Source organism: Melanaphis sacchari, unplaced genomic scaffold, assembly GCF_002803265.2.
Source record: "Melanaphis sacchari strain LSU unplaced genomic scaffold, SCAv2.0 Contig4_pilon_pilon, whole genome shotgun sequence".
Taxonomy (NCBI): Eukaryota; Metazoa; Arthropoda; class Insecta; order Hemiptera; family Aphididae; genus Melanaphis; species Melanaphis sacchari.
The window spans coordinates 6,281,583-6,306,124 of NW_020271335.1; the positions used below are offsets into that span (position 1 = coordinate 6,281,583).

At 30.1% G+C, this 24,542-nt stretch overlaps 1 protein-coding gene across 1 annotated transcript in view; it reads left to right on the top strand.

Moving 5' to 3' along the window:
• The window catches only part of LOC112599198 (mucin-5AC-like), a 38,753-nt gene extending 16,033 nt beyond the window's left edge, over nucleotides 1–22,720 (top strand). Inside the window, exons 2-18 of the mRNA XM_025346011.1 lie at nucleotides 12,999–13,056; nucleotides 14,550–14,753; nucleotides 14,820–15,079; nucleotides 15,153–15,277; nucleotides 15,360–15,489; nucleotides 15,582–15,767; nucleotides 16,456–16,584; nucleotides 16,672–16,799; nucleotides 16,889–17,058; nucleotides 17,143–17,535; nucleotides 17,618–17,732; nucleotides 17,798–17,914; nucleotides 17,989–18,321; nucleotides 18,410–20,018; nucleotides 20,424–20,601; nucleotides 21,163–21,441; nucleotides 21,655–22,720. Coding sequence (XP_025201796.1) covers nucleotides 12,999–13,056; nucleotides 14,550–14,753; nucleotides 14,820–15,079; nucleotides 15,153–15,277; nucleotides 15,360–15,489; nucleotides 15,582–15,767; nucleotides 16,456–16,584; nucleotides 16,672–16,799; nucleotides 16,889–17,058; nucleotides 17,143–17,535; nucleotides 17,618–17,732; nucleotides 17,798–17,914; nucleotides 17,989–18,321; nucleotides 18,410–20,018; nucleotides 20,424–20,601; nucleotides 21,163–21,441; nucleotides 21,655–22,382 — 5,142 coding nt within the window. The 3' untranslated portion in view covers nucleotides 22,383–22,720. The remainder of the gene's footprint in view (nucleotides 1–12,998; nucleotides 13,057–14,549; nucleotides 14,754–14,819; nucleotides 15,080–15,152; nucleotides 15,278–15,359; nucleotides 15,490–15,581; nucleotides 15,768–16,455; nucleotides 16,585–16,671; nucleotides 16,800–16,888; nucleotides 17,059–17,142; nucleotides 17,536–17,617; nucleotides 17,733–17,797; nucleotides 17,915–17,988; nucleotides 18,322–18,409; nucleotides 20,019–20,423; nucleotides 20,602–21,162; nucleotides 21,442–21,654) is intronic.
• The last annotated feature ends 1,822 nt before the right edge of the window (nucleotides 22,721–24,542 follow it).

Sequence of the window (24,542 nt, forward strand, 5' to 3'; positions counted from 1 at the left end):
TCATACAGCAGTGTGGCCAACTGGGGAATGTGAAAGCAATGTGAACTTTCACTGTTATAAAGATATATATGTACATTGACGTGCGAAACTACATATATGTATACGACTAAGAAGGGTGAAGAATACATGAGTGTTGAAGAAATGATTTTGCGCGCGAGCATTGAATTTGAATCTATTATTATAATTATTATTTATTAGGTATAAAGATTTTAATGTCTATAAGTCATATAATTTCTTAAGCCTATATACACTTAAAATATAAATCTATTATATAAACTCAAATAAACTATGAATATATTATAGGATTATGATTAAAGTACATTGTGTATGTATATATTTTATTATACTTAATGGAAATTTCATAATTATATTATACTTGTATAATTGTATACATCAATACAAATGGTTTTACAAATATCTTATACGGTCTTTTATAGTTTTTTCTAGTATGTAGATGGGTTATTTAAGATGTGTCTTTTACCGAAAGAATTTTAGGTAACATAGAACATTGTGTTTGACTGTGAGAAATTTGTCGCTACACAGTAGTTGGGATTTTCTTATTGTACTTGATTAGGTATAGATGATGTGGGTGAGGTTGATGTGCCCAATTCTTGCTATTATTATAGTATTGTATACTGTTTAATATATATTCACAAAGACTCGTCATAACTTGGGTAATTTTGAAGCATCTCTAGATTAGAATGGACAACGGATCGCGGATGTATCTATAATTTATAGCATTAAAATAAAATCCACCGTGAAATTATTATTATCGATCATATAATACACATTATAACATGTATAAGTATATTAATTATTATATATTATAACACATTATTATATGCTTATATACAGTTGTAAAATAGATTGCATAAATTGGGGTGAAATTAAACGTTATCAATTGATTTTTAAACTCAATTATTATGTATGTGATTGGATTTTATATCTAATATCGAAAAATAATTTCAAAAGTTTTAAGCGTTAGATATATTTTGACTTTTGAGCATTGATTATATGTTGTATTTGATAATATTTCAAAACAATACTTGAGCTGGCGAGTGCTGAACATTCTATATCGTATGACTTGTATATATATACATTTAGCAAACTAAGTTATTTATCCATTAAAATATTTAAAATAACATTAATGTTGGAATTTATAATTTAAAACGTATTTTAATAACTTATATTAATGGAATATAATTTTAACATTCATTAAAATGTCAGAACCGTGAGTTACTATAAAAACATTTTAATTGATGCATCGGAAATGTTTACTAAAAATGTAATAAAACACGTTTTTGATCAAATAATAATTCATACATTAGTGTTTATATGTTAAAAAAGGAGAACTATTAAACATTTATATAGCAGTAGCCAGTAATCAAAGTGTAAAAATACTGAATATTTAAACAACCTAATGGTAAATACCGTCCAATAAAATATTTATTTTATTTATTAATAAAAAAAATATTTAGAATAACAGTATAATTATAAATTATTTAAGTATTACTTAAAAGTTTAAAATGGCAAAAATTTTGATTTCTTAACAAAACGAGAAATGCCGTTTGTGTTAGTAAAAATATTTGAATAACATATATATTATAAAGATCACTTTCCATACGACACGTGCAAGTGTAAGAGATGAAGCTATAAAAATATTGTTTGAACCTCTACCTGTTACGTGTAAACATCTATAATTTCACTAAAACCTTTTTTTAATATTATTGATGGTGAGAAAATCAAACCACAATAATTTAAAGAAGATAAATATATAATAATGGATATCATAATACATATAGATGTATAAAATGAAGAACGTGGTCTGTTTTATTATTTGTGGTCAAACATACGTGATATATATAAATTTTTCAATAACAACTTTCGCTTAGCAAAGGTCATTTCTCTTTCAATCTTCTAACATTAATAATTCGTACCTTATAGATTTTACAAATTTAAATATAAAATGCATGATAGATGATGTCTAGAATAGTAAATTTTTTTACTATTAAGTATAAACTGATATTATGTAAAGGAGAATAATACGAAAATCGTTCAGGTTTTAAAACTACTGTCTACCGAGATGATACAACAATAACATTTAACAAGACTTAATAACAATTTTTTTTATTTTTTATCGACACTTTTGCTTATTAAGACTTATCGTTGCGCATCGTCTATTTATAATATTATACTATATTTTTTCCGTGAGCAATTTTTACTACTATCAACACAAATAAATCTATGAAATATATTATATTATGCATGACGTGTTTATTTCACACATCACTATTTAAAAAATCTACACTTTCTAAATAGTTATGTGTTTATAATGTTTAACTTTAAACAAAAAAAAACTTATTGTTTAAATTACAGTCATACAGATAACGTAAAAATATAAAATATATTATACATTTATATATATTATATATTAGGTATAATATAGAACTTCGACAAATTGACCTTGAATCGTGTATACGTTATAATGTATATTAATATAATACGTATTGGTATGTAATATAATTCGTCAAAGGAGCACACGCATGTATAGATACATTTGTATCGATTATTCGAAAAGAGTGAAAGTGTATCACATACGTATAATATAATAGCACGTGTATCATATGCATACGAATATAAGCATAATCGTTATATTCATATAACTTATATGGTGATATGGATTACGTGTTGGGTGTTTTTTCCCCGTAGACCAGCCAAACGGCATTCCATTTATTTTAAACGATAACAAATTGATCGTGTCTGTGGTCATTTTTATTTTCGCTAATTAAAATAACTATATCTTCGTATACCTATATTATATTATACCAACTCAAAGCTTTAGGCGCACGCAGTTGTTTTGACGAGATGTTATTTCGTAACAAATTATCGTCATTGCAAACATATATAATGTATAATATATATAGTTCAATTGCAGGACTAACAAACCGTCGTCACCGGGTCTTACAGATATAATATGTTAATTGGCTTGTATTTTTATACAGATACGCCGATTGAATCGAATAATTAAGTCTACAATCGTTACAATTTTATATATTTATGAACATAATGCATATAATAATATAAGACACTAAAAAATATGTGTAAATAAGTACGTTATTTATACAGTTAATAACAGTGTAAAATTTGTTAATAATAAAAGTTTTTTATAAAAGAGAAATTAACAATTTATATATATATAAACAATTAACCAAAATGAAAATATTTTTATGAAATAAATAATTTAACAGTTATAATTATTATTATCGACATGTTTTAGTGTAAACAAAATTTAATATAACATCATTCAAATAAAGTTTTGGCAACAATAATAATTACTCTGTTGCGTGGGATTCGTGCAGGGCAATTTTGTACTTTCAAAACGTTAATTATACATGTTTAAACAATACTAAATTATAATATCGTAACTGAAGTAAAAATCTAAAATCCGTGAACATTTTAATGCTAATCATACTTGAGAAATAAAAATAATTTATAGTTTTCTTTACTACACGATTTGCTCGTTTAATACATTGTTAATAATTTAACGTGAAATTCTAAATAATGATTTAGTGCGTCTAAGTATCAACGTTATGTGGTTAGGTTACGATAGGTTATAAAAGATCTATATAATGATACACGTAAATAATAAATAATTATAAAAACAACGACTATATATTAAAAAATGTAAACTCTATTACATATACATATACTTATGATCTAACCAATTATTTTCGCATACTCGGAGTATCTTTATAACGTATGTAAGTGAAAATTTCTCCTGTTTCCCAAATCCTATTTCTGCATAAATATTACTTAGTGGTTAGAATACTATAATTGAGTAGATGAATTTCTATGCAAAATTTAAGTACCCTGTACCTTTGTTATGTAAATATATCATTTCATATCTAAGTATTGAACAGACGAATAATGTAATTCGTTCTTGCAAGCGATTTTATTTTTATATTTACAAACAAGGTTGTTTTATCTATCGTGAATCACTAAATTATATGGCTCCATCTTTGCAGATAAATAAGGATACTAAACATTTAAGGTTGGTATAATTACAAGTGTCCATTCTATAAAGTTCTATGAGTTTCGATTTATCGTCTACGTTTAATAATTAGTAATTACCTAGTTTTAATCTTTCACGGTAATATTACGATTCACGTATATTTATAACGCTAAAAAATATAGTAAAACATACCTATTAGAACGTATTATTTATTGTAGGCACGTAGACATGTTACAAATTATGCATCCGTTATCAATATATACCTACAAACAAATGATAACAACGCGCACTTGAAAATGTCCAGCAATCGTAAAGTCGTCGGCTTACGACAAGTCATAAACCATAGTAGATTAAATATTATCGTAAGTATTATACACGCGTGTGCGAGTGGTTATTTAATCTGGTTATAAAATACATATTATTTCAGCTTTTATTCTCGTCAAATTCTCTTATTCTCGATCATTAGTTGTATATAGGAGAAAAAAGAACTTTATAAATTTTATTGCGAATACTATATATTGCGGTACCTCGTACAGCCGTACTATATAGCCTGAATTATGAATGTACAACGATTAACATTATAACACGACGATTCAAATATTTTCTTGTTTATGTAGAGGCGCTTTTTTTAATCGATTTCGTAGCGTTTTATTCCAAGTATTTATAGTGTTATTAGATTTTCACCTTCACAAACCCGGCCGTCAATATCCGAACAATAGTTGCAAAGTCATAAATCTTCTAACCCATTGTATCTTAAATACAGGCACACCGCATTGACATCGTTTCAAAATCTGTGCGAGTCGTCGATTATAATATTATTATGTGTAACGTAATATTGCACGGCAGGCCACCGTGGCATTACAGTCAATATAATCATCGTGGGTCACAATATTTTGTACATTATTAGCAGTAATTATCTTGCGCTTGTATATAATAACCCGCGAGCCGGTTTTTTTCTTCTTAAATATCTTTATCACGTTTTACTCACGATGTTATATTGTTTATAATACAAACGTAATGTACCTACGTTATACATATCGTCGCACACGCGTTATTCGCGAATCGCGGTGCACCGTCGACGACCGCCCCCAACTGCTGCCCAAACGATTTGTTTTTCATTCCTCAGTTTCCAAACCCACGGTCCGTTAGCGTCCAAGTGTCTAAGGTTCAAACGAACCAGGCAACATTGACCTTTTCCGACCACGGTATAATATAAGACGCGCGCGCCTCTTCTGCCGCCGTAGAGTTGTTGTATTATACACAACGCCGCGCACCACAACTTTCACTCGTGCTTATAATAATCGTTCGATTGTCGACAGCGCCGCTCATTTGAAAAAAAAATTTTATCTGGTATTACGATTATGGATTATGTGAACTTACCCACAGTATGACGTACGATTGCCGCCAAAAGCCTCCGCGGGAACCGGTTTCAAATGGCCGCGATAAGTCTCGTGGCCATATCGCAGTAGTGATCGTTTACCGAAGAACGCCGAAGACGTATATATGTGTGTATGTATGGCAGAGGCTCCCTCTCCCGCAGGTAGATTTCACAATATTGAGATATTATCGAACGTTAATAAAATAATCGTCAATTTTCGATGTCGCTTTTCTAACGCTATATTTTATAACATTGAATTAGAGATAGGTAACGTATACCATGATGATATAAGTATGCACCGCACACACATACACACACACACACACATATATATATATATAATAAATTAACTTGTTAAAGGTCAGAACGATTTCAGATGCAAGTCGTGGCTCATTATAATTATGTTTTATTTTCATATGTTTTTTTTTTTTTTAATCTGACAAAAATCGAGTGGTGAAGATAATAGAAAAAGGAAGTATTGATGGTTGAAACTCTATTCCGGTGTTAAGTTAAAAAAGATGAAGCACTGCTGCATTACAGAGTTTGATAAATATGTTATAACGAAAACACTTTACTCTGGTGATGAGTGAAAACGGGAAAAAATCCTAGTATGAAATCAAAATTGTAATGACTTTTTAACGACAACAAAACATATATTTTGATAGGTGACTATTACCTATATATAATGGTGGTTTGTAGAAAATTCGTTAGTACTAAGTACAGTAAGTTAAAAGCTATTATTGTTTGAAATGAAAATTAATTAATTATTAGATAACGTACGATAATAATATGATACAGACCGTGACAAAGGGATTTTGACAAAATTAAAAAATAACCTTATATGTATATGTATATATATATATATATAATAGTACCTTTACGTGTAAGGAAAATGTTTATTTCAAAGATTTCTACTTGATTACGCTAACACATTCTAATAAATTGCAAAGAGATGACGTGTGTTATTGTTTTAATATGGACACCAAACATGTTTTATCACATTAATCTTAGTTGTCATTAAAAAAAATTAAGTCTTAACTGCGGTTTTCTGATAACATACACAAAATCGTTGGCTTACAATTTAAACTTTAAGGTTGACATTTGGAATTTTTTGAATTTTTTCGATTTGCGGCATAAAGTATACCTATGCGTTTTAACACATCATACCACACATATAAGTATATAACACACATCATATTTATATATATATATAGGTATAGATACACACGTTGTATACATACACTCGCGATGGAAATACGTGTAAACAGTGTAGACATGATTGTCCTTCAACAAGAAAATATTGTTTAATGTAATCATTGAAACTACTCTCCACGCTCCGAGAGGAGGTAGGGTGTGGGAGCCCTCCGGTGGTCGCTAAATAGTAAGATGACCCATAAAAGTCGCCCAAACAATTTCAACACAGGGGGACACTGGTATACACGTGTGAGTAAAAATATGTTGCATACATTTGTTGAAAAATAAAAAACAGCAGTCCTCACTAACATTATTAGAATGCAAGCTTTTATAAGAATAAAAATATATAAACAGGTACGCATTTTCTTTTTAAATTTTAAAAGTGTATTTACTGTGTATACAGCATTGCGATCTATAATAAGTAAGTTAGATAACATGTATCTACCTATAAAATATAATATTGTGACGTGACAAAATAAAAATTAACGTTAATGGGCACACTCGATGGTATAACCGTATGGGTAGATATACGTATATCTACTAACATTATAATCGAAACTCGAAAGACTGGTTGCACGACACATCCTATATAGACAAAATATAATGTAAAGGATTGATAACAACGTCAGACCGACATAAGAATGTAATTATATTACAGACTTCGTTATTACAGTAAATAATATGTGCAACGCCTAAATCTAATATTATGTTATACATAGTATTTTATATAATTGAATGTGACCGATTTGAAATAAAATTAGCGGTTTAATAACTATAATATATATGCATCTATATTAGTTAGGTACCACTATAATGTATATTCTTATAATAGGTATATGTGGTATTGTAGTGATATTATAATTATTATACGTATATGCACGTAGGTGCATTCGTCGTTCGCACAATAAGCTCGTTAATCGCAACAGTGTTTCATTATCGAGGAAGAGTAAAACGTGCAAAAAACATTTCCTGTTGAAATTCATCTTCAAGTTCGAATAACGCCAAAAATCAATTATTTTGAAATCACCATTGTTTAGTAGTTGTAAGAGGCTAGATAATACAGAAAGCCAGTGTAAGTTTAATAGTGTAATAGTATCAATTATCAATTCCTCTAAAACCAGTGTTTTCTAACAGTTTCACAACTGGTATACCGCAATATTGACACTTAAAGGTAGGCTCTGTTAATTTTGTGATCAATTCATGAGAATAATAACATTTTTAAATTAAAAACATTAAAAGTTATTATCTTAAAAGATTTCTATTTTTTTTTTTTTTTTTTGTTTCACAATTTTCTTAGTAATAAAAATCATAAAATTATGTACTGTATCCTTATTACAATTTCTGATAGCATTGATATATGGGAGAAATATCAAATTATACTGAATTATACATATCAAATTCCAGTATTATTAACTCAAAGTATTTGTCATTTGACTGGATCTATAAAATAATATAGTATAATAATAAAAAAATATTATGTACTTACATTAGGAATTAATGTATATATCTAATAATATTCTCAACGATAAGACTATAGATATTCACCATAATTCATAACTCTCATCATAGCAATATCGACAGCATACTGCAGACCAGCTTTACAAAAACAAAACTAATTTAGTACCTATAAATTCATGAATCGATTCTTTTGTTGTATTTTTTTTTAAATATCTTACTGTGTTTAATTTTGCATTATATGAGTAATAAATGAATAATTTTAAATAGTTACACACATTTAATCGATTTATAGAAATAATTAAAAAAATGAGTAAGTGGCATGATTAAAATATTCTAACGATTATTCAAGGACAATCTTTTATGATAAGAATTTACTAATGATAGTTTATGTATATAATACTATATATATAAACAAATTGAGTAAAATAATGTGTAAGCGTGTAATATATAGGCATTGTATTTTATAATAATCTATATATAGATAATTTTATTGTTTAAAAACATGAAAATTTTAATAAAAATGATAAAGCATTTAAAGCTTTTATGCGATCAAAATGAATATTTATAGGTTAATGGTTATACTCCATTGTTGTAATTGATTGTCATTAAAAATAAATAATGAACAAAATTTAGAATGACAGGGAATGTATATATTTACAGGCGGGTATGCGTTCTTAAAGTTATAATCGACACCACAAATTATTAAAAATATAATACCATATAATATGTAAAATATTAATTATTCTGTTCAAATTTGAAATCTATACATGGATTTTTTCTTAACAAAAATGTGTAATGTGTTGTGCAATTTTTTCAATTTACACGAAAAAACTTCAACCATATTTGTTTTAAATGCGTATATTGTACCTGTTAATAAACTGATAATAATAATATAGAAGATACTATTGCTGGCAACTTCTAGATTTTTTTACACTTTGATCTTAGCCGATAGGCCGAGAAGCGATGAACTTCTAGATTAAAAACTAAAAATAACCCCAAGCCTGCTATATTACAAATGGCAATAATCACGATTATTACAGTAATCATAATTTATATTTATGCGATCGTTAAATGTATACAGCGTATAGTTTCTGTTGAAATTCAGCGCTTAAAATATATATGACTAGGCAACGCAAATTCCAGCTCAGCATTACCTACGCGCTACAAATCAAAATTAACTTCCTGACACAATTGCCATTATATAATGTTAATTTGTAATCCATCCTGTCTCTAGAGGTGATTTCGAAGTGATTCAATGCACTTATAAAGAGTGTTATGCGTGTCCAATGCGTCTTCCTTCTGTCACGTCGTCGACACTGTATAAATAAATATATATACATACAATTTAATACAAATATACAATTACCACACAGTCTGTAAAAAAAACCGACAACAACTGACCAATTAATAATGGTAGGTTCCTACTGTACATAGGGAAATTAATAATAAAATTTGAGAGGTGATATTTATTTTTTTTTGTTTCATAATAGTTTTCAAAAGACAATCTTACTCAACTACATGACGTTTATATATATTTGTACATAAAATATACTAAATACATACATCTATGGACGAGTCTATATACATCGCGCGCTCATTTACAATTCATGTAATAGTAAACGATTTGTAATTCACGTTGGATCAGTTTCCGTAAATCTCACCAAGGACATTGGAATGAACGATCCACCACCACCCGCGAGGCGCAGTTTTTAAAGAGCGAAAAAATAATATAAGTATAGGTTCTTATTTTAGTTCTAAGTCTTATTACGTATGCGCGTACGTTATAAATTAGCGAATCAACTTGTATATTATAGTTTTTTGCTTTTCATCACTGATCGTTGCAGACCCTGAAGTATATTTTACGACGAACGTGCGCAAAACGATGTTCATGCATAATAACTTGATGCTTATAATATACATGACTAAAGAGCAATAATAATTTCATAAATAATGTTAGTTGCATATTGTGCAGCAATCTCTATGTTGAGATTTTTCAATATAATATTATTTAGAACATTTTTCTATACTTACGTACAATTATGTAACATTATAACTTGATTATGCGTTTATAACTAAATTGGATTTTCTACAAGAATTGTAATATTATAAAAACTAATAAGTAATAACCAGTGGACTTGTTTGACTCATGCAGGTTTACAATCTCAGCAAAATCCAAAATATGAATTATAAATACGCAGGTACGATGATTTCTCTTTTATTCTGTATAAAATAACACTGAAGTTCATAAAAACATAATACCATTTGGTGACCGTAACTCTTATAACATAAAATTTCAATTTTTTGTGAGTTAAAAATAAAAACATTTATTCCGTATTAAATAATAATGATACGCTTACGTTTCAACAATGTTGATTCAAATATGTATACACAAAATACAAGGGAACATTTAAAACTTTCAAACGCAGTTCATTTTTACAATAATCCATGAGAGTTGTCATATATTATTATATTTTCTAAAAAATTTTAAATTTGTCTTGTGTAGATAGGTACACCAATGATTTCTCACCTGCGTGTTTGTTGACTTCTATTAAAATTATTTTACCCGAATACAATATAAGTTTCTAAAAATATCCGTTGTCGTAACGTTTTGGAAAATATGATTACAGACTTTCGTTTCACTTCCTCTCGCCATTTTTCCACAAAGATAGTTTTTTATGCGTGCTCGCAGTTTAGCTAGTTTTTAACGTGAGAACAAAACTGGTACCACAAATTTTAATAATAAAATTATGATATTATCCGCGTGATACATTTTACATTTTATTATTTTACTGCAGTATAATATTGTGTAGCGTGTAATTCGAACAAAACACTTTGATTACAGCATTTTAAATTGAGTACCACGTAAAGTAGCATTATACACTGCTAAAGTTACATCTGTAGGTATACTTGCGGTTACACAAATAATAATACCACGTACGGCGTATTTATAGGTATTGTATAATATTGTCAAAACTAATTATATTGTTAGTGTCTTGGCAATATCGCCGCGTGAAACTGAGAAATAAATCTAAAAGTACATAATTTTAATAAAACGTATCATCAAATCTCGCGCGTGAGAATCAGATTAATCTAGTGAAACCATACTACGCATAACATAGTAGGTAATAGGTATATATCGTAACATTATACTACACTGAGAACAATAGTTTAGGAGGCCCACGTAAGAGAGCAATATAAATATTATAAATTATAATAATATAATACGCAGATATATATATATATATACGCAGTCAGATCACACGTACACGGGCTAATTTGTATTCAACTGGTTAAACGGGCATGTATCTACCCACTTTGGTACACTTTGCGCGTGTACGAAGACCACACGAAATCGTCGGTTAGGCCTCGACAGTCGGCATATAATTTATATATACCTGCACGGGATTGTTGAACACGTCATTTTGTACTGATAATAAATTCGTAACGTACTTGCGGTCATCTACACTACCAATGTTTAGTGTACAGATTGTACGCAATTGTCAGAGATGCGTTTACGCGTTCTGCGCACGTCGTAGGTATAATTTAAATACTAATTACCCCATTTCGTATACATACCATATATATCTATATATATATATATATATATGTATCTATGAGCGGTATAAGGATAAAGGATTGTCCGAGCAAGGGTAGGAAGAAAGTCATTGATATCCCGGTACAGTTTCTTAACGAGAGAAGAAAAAACCTGCAATGACTTCGACTTTCACTATTTATTTATTTATTTATTTATTTACAAGACTACCTATATTATACAAAAGTGAGAAAAACTAAATATTATTTTGACTAAAAACACACTGTGACAACAAGACGCATTTAATGCGATCATTTAACAAGAAAAAAAAATATAATTATTAAATTATAAAAAATCCACCGTAGATTTGTGTTTCGGTATAATAGGTAATCTACATTTTTTTTTTTTTTTTTGACGTCGTGATAATGGGTATTTACCGCCACGCCTTCTCTGCTGTCGGAACAGACTTATTGTCCAGAAGATTATACGGTTTTGCACCTCAAATATTGTTGGCACCTACAACGGTCATGTAACCGCGGCTGTGACAGACGGATCAGTTCGGTACAATAGAAATATTCGAATATAACATATCAATGACAATTTAAAGTGAACTGTATAATATTATTATTTTCTGAACTGCGAAATACGAAATATTATTATTATTGTACGATTATATTCTACATTATAGTATGATATAAATATATATACGACGAAAACACAATTTCGGGTGAAATTTTGTTCGACTCGTCATAACGATATTTTATAATATAATAATAACATAATATTATATATTATATACCTACATATAGATTCATTTCCCCTCCCCCTGCCATATCGCTATTGCCGCCCGCCCCTTCCACCGTAAAAATAACGAGCATTATACATATTTTTTTTTCTCGACCAGACAATAATATATTATAAGGAAATAGGTGTACGCGATTTGTATCGATCACATATATATCTACGCAGGTAGGTGTACTTATAATGCAACGATATTATTCAGCAAATTTGGATCGTTTTGAGCGACGTCGATACATTTATATATATATACTTAACGTGCACAATGGGTGTTTTGTTTGTGCCCGCGAGCATACACATGCGCCGCCAGTATGCAAATTTAGATTTTTATCCTATAAAATATTAAAGTCATACGCAAAGATTAGACACGGTCTTGTCATGGTCTTGTGTTACCTATGTGATTTACCGACACGTGATCTATATATTATTGCGTTCGTTGGATGTTACGTAAATATTGTTCATTGAATAACTAGTGGAAACATATTATTTTTTGGTGATGATTTTTGTACAGTTTACGAAGTATACCTATACTATACGTATAACTGTAATACAGAATTATACGAGTACATATTATTTTATTTGACGTACTTAATACCAACGTTATAACGTGTACATTTCTGTTTCAGATGCAATTTTTGCCATGGCTGTTAATATTTGGGTCAATTATTATATCTGACGCCGAACGTAAGTATATAATAAATGCGTCATTCTACCGTATGGCTTTTACTTAATAAAGCTCTATTGTACACTAGAGATAATTATACGTATTGTATATAATCGATTGAAATAATCATATGATAGGTTTTTAATTTCTATTCCATGTGAACAACATTCGCAAGATGCTAGTCAATTGATTTTATCATCTTTAAATTTGTGAATGGTATTATTGATTAGGTTAATACGTGACATGTCTATCTCATTTCGATCTCTCCCACACACTTTCATTTTTTTTGAACTCACCTTTATCAACTTTTTTTTTTAATTACAGATATCTTTGTAAAATCTTATGTTCAACTATTGTAATTATTTTCCTCAACTTTAGTTCGTTTAACACAATGCTACCTATTCAAACTATAGGATAACTTTTACCATCTATAAAAAAAAATAAATGTTGAATATTTATTTAATTACTATTTACTTAATATTACTATTTTTGATTAAGTAAGTAATTTTAATTTTTCCCCATTCGAGAAAAATTTTTACTGGATGGAGATTGGAAACATAATAGACTCAAAATAAAACTTTTCGAACTGGACAACTTTTCGTCTTTATAATTATAATATAAATGTATTCATAACAATTGCCAAATAACAAAATTCTATTCATTAATAAAAAAATTAAGCTAATAACATTACTTATAATCAGGTATCAAAAACATTTTTTTTATATTTACTTTTTAGAAATAAACACGATATCATCTTTATGAAAATATCAATTATTGTATTGTAGTAAGTGACTAGTAACTAACATGTTTTATTCAAAACTGTTATAGATATCATATAGTATGCTTATGAATTGTGTTCTAATAAGTATTCCGTTTTACAATTTTGAATCATTGAATCATATTATATTTTTTAATCCTTATACGTACCCAGTCGATAACTATGTGAATATTAGTATTTCTTTATATCAAACAATATATTATTATACATTCATTACAAAATATAATTTAGTAATAGTGTATGCGTGTGTTTATTTTTTTATTATCGAAAAATCGCATTTAATTATTTAAGTTCAACGGTCTACAAGACCTTGAGAAGCTAAGTCGACATGATCTGCATTCTATATTATTTGCATCACGTTTTTGTAAACTACAATAACCTTGGCCCGTCTACCATTGTAATATCGAACGAAAACAATACCTTTGGACGTTTCCACAAAGTTTCGGAAACAATTTAACGAGTTATTAATAATATTCATTTTAAACGCCGCCTTGTCTGTCAGGTCACAGGCTTAGGTCATCGCGATTCGCGACTACTGTTAGCAAGCAACAGTTACCGTTCCTGCGTGAGATCCTAGTCACGTTACTATTTTGATTGTTTGGTTTGTTTGTACTTTGTAATATTTATGCATTGTATAACACTTACCTAAGTGAATATCCGCTTGTGCTTTGAATCGCAAGGACGAAATTATTTTTTTTTACATAACGTTATTTTGTAATGCATTACAATTTACAGATGATATACAAAAACGAGAATCATCGGAACAAAAGAAGGTGGTGTGTTACTACACGAACTGGAGTGTTTACAGACCAGGCACGGCCAAGTTTTCACCACAAAACATTAACCCGTACTTGTGTACGCATTTGATATACGCGTTCGGTGGTCTTGACAAGGAAAATGGCTTGCGTCCTTATGACAAGTACCAAGATATCGAACAAGGTAAATATTTTCAACTGTGCGCCATATTCGTTTTGTATTTGTATTGATTCGATTGATCTCAAACAGGTGGTTACGCCAAATTTAACGGGCTGAAGACATATAACAAAAATCTTAAAACGCTTTTGGCGATAGGGGGGTGGAATGAAGGTTCCGCTAGATTCTCAAAATTAGTGGACGACGAGGATAAAAGAAAAGAATTCGTAAAAAACGTTATTAAGTTTCTCAGACAAAATAATTTTGATGGGCTCGACTTGGATTGGGAGTATCCTGCCTATAGAGATGGTAGTAACCCCAGTGACAAAGAAAACTATGCGTCCTTAGTAAAGGTAAAAATAATTAAATTAAATTTGATTAAATTCGTGTATGAAGCAGTATGTAATTTATTTATTTAATACAAAGGAATTGCGAGAAGAGTTTAATAGAGAATCTTCAAAAACTGGCCGAACTAGGCTGCTTTTAACTATGGCAGTTCCAGCTGGTATCGAATACATAGATAAAGGATATGACATTCCAGAACTAAATAAGTAAGAACATAGTTTACAATCTTACTTTATATTTTTTATTTTTGTCTATTTTATGTTGAATTTTTATTATTATTTTTAACAGGCATTTGGACTTTATGAATTTACTGACTTACGACTATCATTCATCGTACGAACCTGCAGTGAATCACCATTCTCCACTCTATCCCTTAGAAGAAGATTCAGAATATAACTTTGACGCAAAACTTAATATAGTAATTTAATCATTATTTTTAATTTTATAAATGCAAATTTTTTATACAATAACTTTTATTATATAATTATTAAATGGTTTATAAAAATATAGGATCATACAATCAAACATTATCTTGCTTCTGGAGCTGATAAAGAAAAGCTGGTTCTTGGTATTCCAACTTACGGTAGATCATTTACACTTTTTAATAGAGAGAGTAAAGATATAGGAGCTCCATCCGATGGTCCTGGTGAAAAAGGAGAAGCAACTAGAGAAAAAGGATACTTAGCCTACTATGAGGTAAAGATAAACATTTCTAAAATATGAATTTCAAACATTTATAACTTAAGATTATATATTATTTTTATATCTAGAGGCCTTCTAGTCCTATACATGCATATAAAATAGGTCGCCGTATTTTTTAACTTTCCGATCATATTAATTATTAGCACATGAAAATGAGACAAAATATCGATTAACCCTATATTAATTGAACACGTATAGATTACATTGTACACTATACGCATACATACATTTTTTATGAATAGTATTAACTTTATATTATGAATAGATATTATTTCCTAAATATTTACTCAAATAATATTACTAAAAATACAACACTATTTATAGTATTGAATTATTGTTATAATATTACTAGTATATTACTATATTAGTAATTAATATACTAATTGGCTCTATTTTGAACATTATACTTAAAAATGACCATCATCATAAATATTACATTTTTATTTTTCATATTTATAATTATATACATTTTGTCGGTAATCTTTGGAATTATTATTGAAATATAATTTTACGAAAAGTTGAAGGAATATGAATTGTAATATTAATAATTATAAATAATCAGTTGTGTGGTTAGCAATCGTCATGTATAATCAAAATAATATCAGTGATACTGTGGAAGTACATGGAATAGAAAATATTAATTTCATGTATAATACGGATGTATGTATTTCATTTTTAATAGATTTGTGGGAATTTGAAAAAAGATGATTCCTGGACTATTGAACAGCCAAAACCAAAAGCAATGGGACCTTTTGCATACAAAGATAATCAATGGGTTGGATATGATGATGAAGAATTTGTTAAATTAAAGGTATAATTACTTTTAGAAAATATTAATATTGTCTATGTTAACGTTATTGATATCTAGTATAATTTAATTATAATGATTGTTAATTAGGCTAAATACGTAAATGAAAATGATTTGGGAGGTATAATGTTTTGGTCAATTGACAACGACGACTTTAGAGGAAGTTGTCATAGTAGACCATACCCTCTAATTGAAGCAGGAAAAGAAGCTCTTCTCGGGTATGTATCATAATAGTATATATTTATACTTTAGTAATTTATATGATAAGAATGCTATATATTTTTAATTCTTTATAAATACATTTTAGAGATTCGAAAGAAGCACCAAGTCAAGGAAAAGAAACTAAAACTACCTTATCAAAATCCCGACCAAAGCCAAGACCAATTGCAAGAACTACTACTACAGCAGCACCTCAAGAAAAGTCAAGTGTGTCTACAACTACACCAGAACCACCTACTACACCTGATACTGGAACTGGTTAGATTAAAATTATTTAAAAGTTTACATATTTATAATCATTTTATGTATAATAATTAATAAACAAATTCCTGTGTTTTAAAGACTTTACCTGTAAGGATGAAGGATTCTTTCCACATCCACGTGAATGCAAAAAGTATTTTTGGTGTTTGGACAGTGGTCCATCAAATTTAGGAATTGTAGCTCATCAATTTACATGCCCTTCGGGATTAGTGTTCAATAAAATATCGGATTCTTGTGATTACACTAGAAATGTTGTCTGTAAAGATAAGAAGACTACCGATCCAATAACAACAACAACTACAACAACAACTACTCCCAAAGCAATTAAATCTGGAATAAAAACAACCACTACTACAACTACCACATCAACAACAACTCAAACCCCTGAAGTGGAAGATGACGGTGAAGACGAATTTGAAGAAGAAGAAGATCCAAAAGAAATAAAACAATTAATTACTTTGATTAAGAAATTGGGTACCTATTTAATATTAATTACTTAAAAATGTACATAGTTTATTTCAAATTATGGTTTCTGTCAATAATTATATTTGCATAGGTGGAGTAGCAGAATTAGAAAAACAGCTTAATATTAAAGATGGATCAACTGAAGTTACAACTCCAGCAATAAGCAAATCCCTCTACAATAAAGTTTTAAAATTACCTTCCAATAGGTAATTATATTGTAAAATAAATCGATAAATTTAGAGTTCATTAAAAAAGAAAAATAATTATGCAGGTTTCAGTCCTCATATATAAATGGACCTGGCCCCCAAAGTGAAGGGTTAGACAACAAAGATGACAGTGTAGATTATAAAAAAGACAAACCTCAATACGTTACAATTAGACGTCAAAGGTTTGTTTTAAGAAAAGTTAATTAAATAGAAAATAATATTAATTGTATTTGAACAATAACATTATTTATTTTAGGCCTTCTAAAGATGTAATTGATAATACCAAAGAATCAGAAGAAGAGGATATTCCAATTGACATAACTACTGAAAGATTCAAGCCATCGTATAAAACAGTTGATAGAACCAGATATCGAGATTTAGGAGAAGTTGCTGATGAAAATTCTGAAAGTGATTCATTACCTAAATATACCACAATTAGTCGAACTAAATCGACAGAAAGTAGTCCCGAAGAACCAACAAGTCCAAAATATGTTACTTTGCGTAGGCAAAGACCAACTTATAAAGAAGATGAAATAAGTGATGAGGAAATCACTCCAGTTGCAGTATCGTCTACTTCACAGGCGCCAAGGTACATCAAACAAACGTGTACTACTATATTATAAAATAATATTATTAATTTTGTATTATAAATATGTATTATCATGTTTTTTTTTAAGGTATGTTTCGTTATTAAGGCAAAGAAGTACAACTACTACTACAACACCATATGATAGATCGTACGAAACAACTACAAAAGATAATATTGAAGAACCAAGAGAAAATAAAAATACTAAGGTGAGTGATATGACAACAGAGTCAATTATAACTAGCACCACCTTATTCAATACTGAACCATTTACCGAAACAATCACAACAGCCGTAAACGTTCCCACATTTACTACTGCAAAAAATAATGAAACTTCAAAAATGTCAACATCAGTTACTGAAGAAATGAGTGATATGATACTTACAACCAAAGATCCTACGTCAATTGATACAACCATAGATGATACTATGAGTACTACGAAAGCTCCAACATCGACTGTCACTAATGTTATTACATCTATATATGAAGCTGCTACAGAAAGACAGAGAGTTCGAGTAAAAAATATTCAAAACTTTTTATTGGAGCATAAGAAAACTGAACCAGTAACCCAATCAATCATACTCACTACAACTCCATTAACTTCTACTTTAACTACAACAATGGAAAATATAGTTCCAGTAGAAGAACCAACTCAGAAATCAATACTCAAGGGTCGATTTGGAGGACCTATACATTTTAGACCAACCCTAAGAAAATTAATAAGCACTCCAGAAAACAGTGGAACGACAACAGAGAAAATGACTGAAACAAAGACGGAAAAATTAGTCGAATCAACTACCGAGAAAAAAAGTCGTTTGAATAAATATAGTAACAGATTTATCAGACCAGCTACTAGTACAGAAAGTAAAAATCCCACAACTAAAATATTTGTTACATCAACTACTGAAAGTCAATCAGAATTAAGTACAAGACAAGTTAATAGATTTAGATCAACTACTAGCAGTACCACCGACTACCAACCATTGTCGACTAGAAGATTTATTTCTAGGTATAGACAAAGAACAACAGAGTTACCAGTGATAAATAATACAGAAGTACAAAAGTCACGATTTTTTAGAAGCCGCAAACCAATTTCTTCTACCTCAACTACTACTACAACTGAAGAAACCGCAATAACAGAACTATTAAATGTTGAAGAAAATGCAGATAATGTCCGTTATGAAACGACAACATACGTTCCTATTACAATGCATGTCCCTACTACAAACGTCGATGAAACTTCAACAAATGATGAAGAAATTAAAATAACCACTGTCGATAATTTTGAACCTACGAAATTCAGTACAACTGAAATGACAACGATACAACCAATCACTAAAAAAATAACAAAGTTTTCTAGAGGGTCCGTACGAGCAAACAGCGAATTTCAAGATAGTATAACTAGTAAACCACGATCTCCATCATCAGGCAGACAAAATTCAAGATTTTTGAAGAATGAACAAAAAATATTATTTATTAGAGTTACGCCTTCGCAAGATGGACGATCTCAAAATGAGTTTACATCAAATCCTATCAAAAATGTGACTAGAAATCGGGGTAAGATTAGAGCATATGATTCTCTTGAACTTAATACTCTGACCGATGAGTTAACAAATCACGATCAACCAAATGAGCTGTTTAGAGGAAGTGAAACGAAATTCAGACCAACCACTTCCACCACCACTGAGTCAACAGAAGAGGTATGAATGAAATTAGCATAACAAAATAAAACAACTAAAGCGAATCGTCGGTCAGGCGCACGAAAGCTACTAATATACTACCTCATTAATATGAATTACGAATGTGTAAATGTTGTGGTCGCTGGTGAATTGATGACTGCTGCATGATTAAATCTAAACTGGAAAATGTAATTTGGTTTAACAAGAACCATACTGACGATTAAAAATCGGTGGAAATAAGTTGCATGATAAAATAAAGACAATTTATAGTTGCGAATAGTTGAAGCATCCGCTACACCACTGCATTGCATCCTATGCTTCCCATCCACTAATAAACATAAATGCTAACAAACTCATCTTATTTCTATTATACTTAACAATAAATCTATTTTATAGTATTATTAAGTTTATAAATATTATTTTAAGATTCAAAGAGATAGACCTCGCCAAAGAATTACAAGACCAATTCAACGTTCGACGACCACTACTACTACTGAGGAATCAACTCCAAGTTCATCAACAGAATCATACTCGTTAAAAGTAAACCGAAGGAGAAAATTTAGACCTGAATATACAACTACTTCAACTCCAAGTTACGAAGAAGGTTTGTAATTAACATTTTTAGAATTTCATTTAAATGTAATTAAAAATTATGTAAAAATATAGCTAAATAATTTTACCCAATTACAAAAAAAACTGAATCCTATTTAGTTTCATAAGAAATAAGATTAAATTAAAATTAAATATAATATACATTATACATACAATAAGTCACATTATAATTTAATTTATGTTTTTACGCCTAAATGTGAAATGCCATGCTTGAAAGTAAACAGAAATACAATAATTATTTTGTAAAATAAAATTCTTAACTTTTAAGGGTTATTGCATGATAAAATTATGGTTTATACTTTTTTATATAATTTTTCAATATATAACGCAAGACAAAAAACGCGCTTATTTTAAGTGAATGTTAATAATAATTAAGTGTTGAAACATTTAAGACGCTAAAGAAATCTGTTTTCCCCAAGTTTATTAATTTGACGGTAGCTTGGTAGCTTACATTTATTTTTATTAATTTCAAACTTAATAAATTATATATATTTAAAATAAAGTATAATAATATATTATCGTGACTAAAACTTTTAATTATTGTATTTTAAAGAGTCAACTACACCAAAAACTCGAAACCCTGAACGGAGATTTAGGAGCAGAACAACAGTATTGAAAAATACAAAAACTACAAGTACAACACCAGAAACCTTGGAAGACAGTGATCGAAAATTCTTCAGTACATCAGTACAACCATACAACGATGATTCGAGTTTTTTTGCGAAGACCCGAGATGATCGTAAAATCGGTGGATCAGCAGAAGACCTAGCCAATACAGCTGTAGTTGCCATACACACACTCGCTACGGCACCGCCTTCAAATTACGACTTTAGTGAGAATACTTATTTACTATGCACTATATATTAATTATTTACTATACAATACGAATGCAATCGATAAAAAAACAGTCGCGAGTTGTGGGGTGGTCAATAGGGAGGGAAAGGTACTTTCTCATCTAAAATTGTTGAGGGTGCCACATTTTAGTAAAGATACCATGAAATCAAAAATAAATATTGTTTGATATTAACGATTTTTTCCCTCACAGGACCTTCTACGCACAGTCCGCAACAGAGCGTTTTTCGTGAAACCACTCAAGACCACGATTATTACGAACCACCGCGAACACCACATTCGATAGACGCGTCGTTCGATGAAGTACAGCCGGCTAGACTGCCGGTACAACCGCTAAGGCAATCGGCACAACCTCAGCCACCTCCGCCACCAACTGTCAAGCTGCCCGCGGTTCCGTTCCAACCGGCACCTTTCCAGCCTTCTCCATTTCAGGCGGGTCCCTTCCAACCAGTTCCGTATCCCGGATTACCGTTCCAAACGAACAACGCGTTCGCGCCAGTCGCGAGACAGTCGCCGACGACCGCCCTGCCGCCGGCCACGTCTCGGCAAACGTTCATATTGCGGAGGGGCTCGTCAAGGACCACGCCGCTAGGAACAGCCGCGACATCCGCGCCGCCGCAATACTTGAACGACAACGCACAAGAACAGTACGCCGACTACTCAGAACCGGAACAAGCGTCCGATTCCGGCGAACAGCGGGTGGCCCTCAAAGGCAAGGTCCGGATACACGGAGACGGGTACATCGAGTGCCTGGACATGGGCAGTTTTCCGCACCCTTTTTCGTGCCAGAAATTCATATCCTGCGCCAAGACGGAATATGGAGCGCTGCTCGGATGGGAGTACACGTGCCCCAAGGGGCTCTCGTTCGACCCGGTGGGCGGCATTTGCAATTGGTCGTCCGGGCCCGTGTGCAACAACTGATGTGAGTCGGTTAGTTGTGCCTTAGTGGCACAAACACGAAAAGAAAAACAAAAAGCGAAAAAAATAACAGACAAAATAAAATTCCTAGTCTCCTCACTCTGTCTCTATCGCTCTATCTCCATCTCTCTACCTCTCCCTATGGCTATCTTCCTCTCATTCCTTCTCTATTTATCGAAGTGTAATTTTTCGTTAATATTTGTAGGCGCCGAGTTATCGTGTTATTTTCAGGGCCAGTTTTTGGTAGAGAATCCAACTCGGATGAAATTACATTAATTTAATCGGACTGTCGATATCAAAATAGTATATATATATATATATATATATATACATACCTAAGTATTGTAATTTCATTCGATTTGTTTTGTATACATATTTTATAACTACATATAGTATATTATGTTGTAATAATTAAATTTATATTTGTATTTTTATTTAAAAATAAATTGTAATTATAAAATATTTTGTATTCAAATTTCATAAGCCTGTCTTACATATATGGTTTATTTGTTCACGTCACAGGGATAATATTTATATAAAGTCATTGCATGATCATATATTTATATGTATTATATCCTGAATTAACCTACGTATATTACATTATATGATAACTTAAATTAAACTATGTAAACCAATAACCTAACCAAAGTATAGTTTATAATTTTCAAAAAAAAACATAACCAAAGCGTAGTTGAATGTTGAATTTGTATCTATTAAAATTGTTACTAATGAATTAAATTAATACTTTGCTAACAGCTTAGAACGCATAATAAATACAATATACATAAATATGTACTATGTACCCAGTGGCGCAACAAGCTTAATTGTTTTGGGGGGACTGAAGTCCCGCATTTTTTGATACTGACATAGAATAAAATGATGGTAACTTTATAACTCAGTGTTGCTACTAACCAATAAAAAAAAAAACCAAGACGTATTTTTTTATAAAAAAATCAGTATTTATTATTTTTTATGAACAAAAAAAATTTTAAAAGTGCTGAACATTTTCGGGGGGACTAAGTCCCCCCAAGCCCCCCTATTTTTGCCACTGTATGTACCTATAATACCATAAACCAGATTCAATCTGCAATAATAGTTGGTGGTTCGATAGTTGGATTCCAAAACAACATAGGTAATATCATCGCAATAAAACAATAAGTTATTTATCAGCAAAAAAACATCATTTTTTATTGGTACGTATAAATTAAAATTCGTGTCATAATAATTTATAACTTAGGTTTCTAAACCCAGGCATAATATTATGTTTACCTATACTATGTTATGTCTTTATTATACCCCCTGGCCCCCTCACCATTGGTGACAGGTGTGAAAACTTATGCATTTCATTCCCTTAAAAGTTAAATGTCTTAAACAGGTACTTATTTATTTTAAAGCGACTGGTAAAACAGGAAAAGTATCATAATATAATCTGCGATCATTTAGCGCAATCATTGAATTAATAAACAGAAAAATAATTTCAAGCGATACCAGAGAAAACTCGATCATAGCGATCGTTTTCGCATCATTAACCATGAGGCCATATCAATGTATAATAGTGGTGTCTGTATAATCGCTCAGATGCTCGTAATGGCTCATGGAATTATAAATAAGTACTTACCAAAAATTGCAATAAACACGTCGACGTTATCGTGAGGTGCGACTGTTTAGTCTAATAAATTATTAACTATTAAAATATATTAATAAAACATACGACAAAAATTCAAGACGATGTACAATAACATACAATATTGAATATCGATTTCAAATGATGTTGCGCCGTGCACTACCCCGCCGAACGTCAGCCATTCAAGATTCATGAGTAGGTATTACTTATTTTATTCCATAATATTTTAATTTATGGATAAATAGTTTGAATGTATTTTAAAAAAATGTCGATACATCTATATAGACGTTTTTCATTTTCTAAGTAGAACTGTGATAGGTAAAATAAAAAATCTTTGACATTTGTATTGTTTTTCATTTTACGAAATTATATTTAAGTTTTTATTTATATTTTACTTCTAAACATAAAATTACATATTTGAAACATTTAATAATATATTTATTTTTATTTTACGTATATACCTAATACCAATTATATTAAATCAAATAATACAAAATTGAGTCTACCGATTAGTTTACTGTTTTCGTTTAACTTTACTG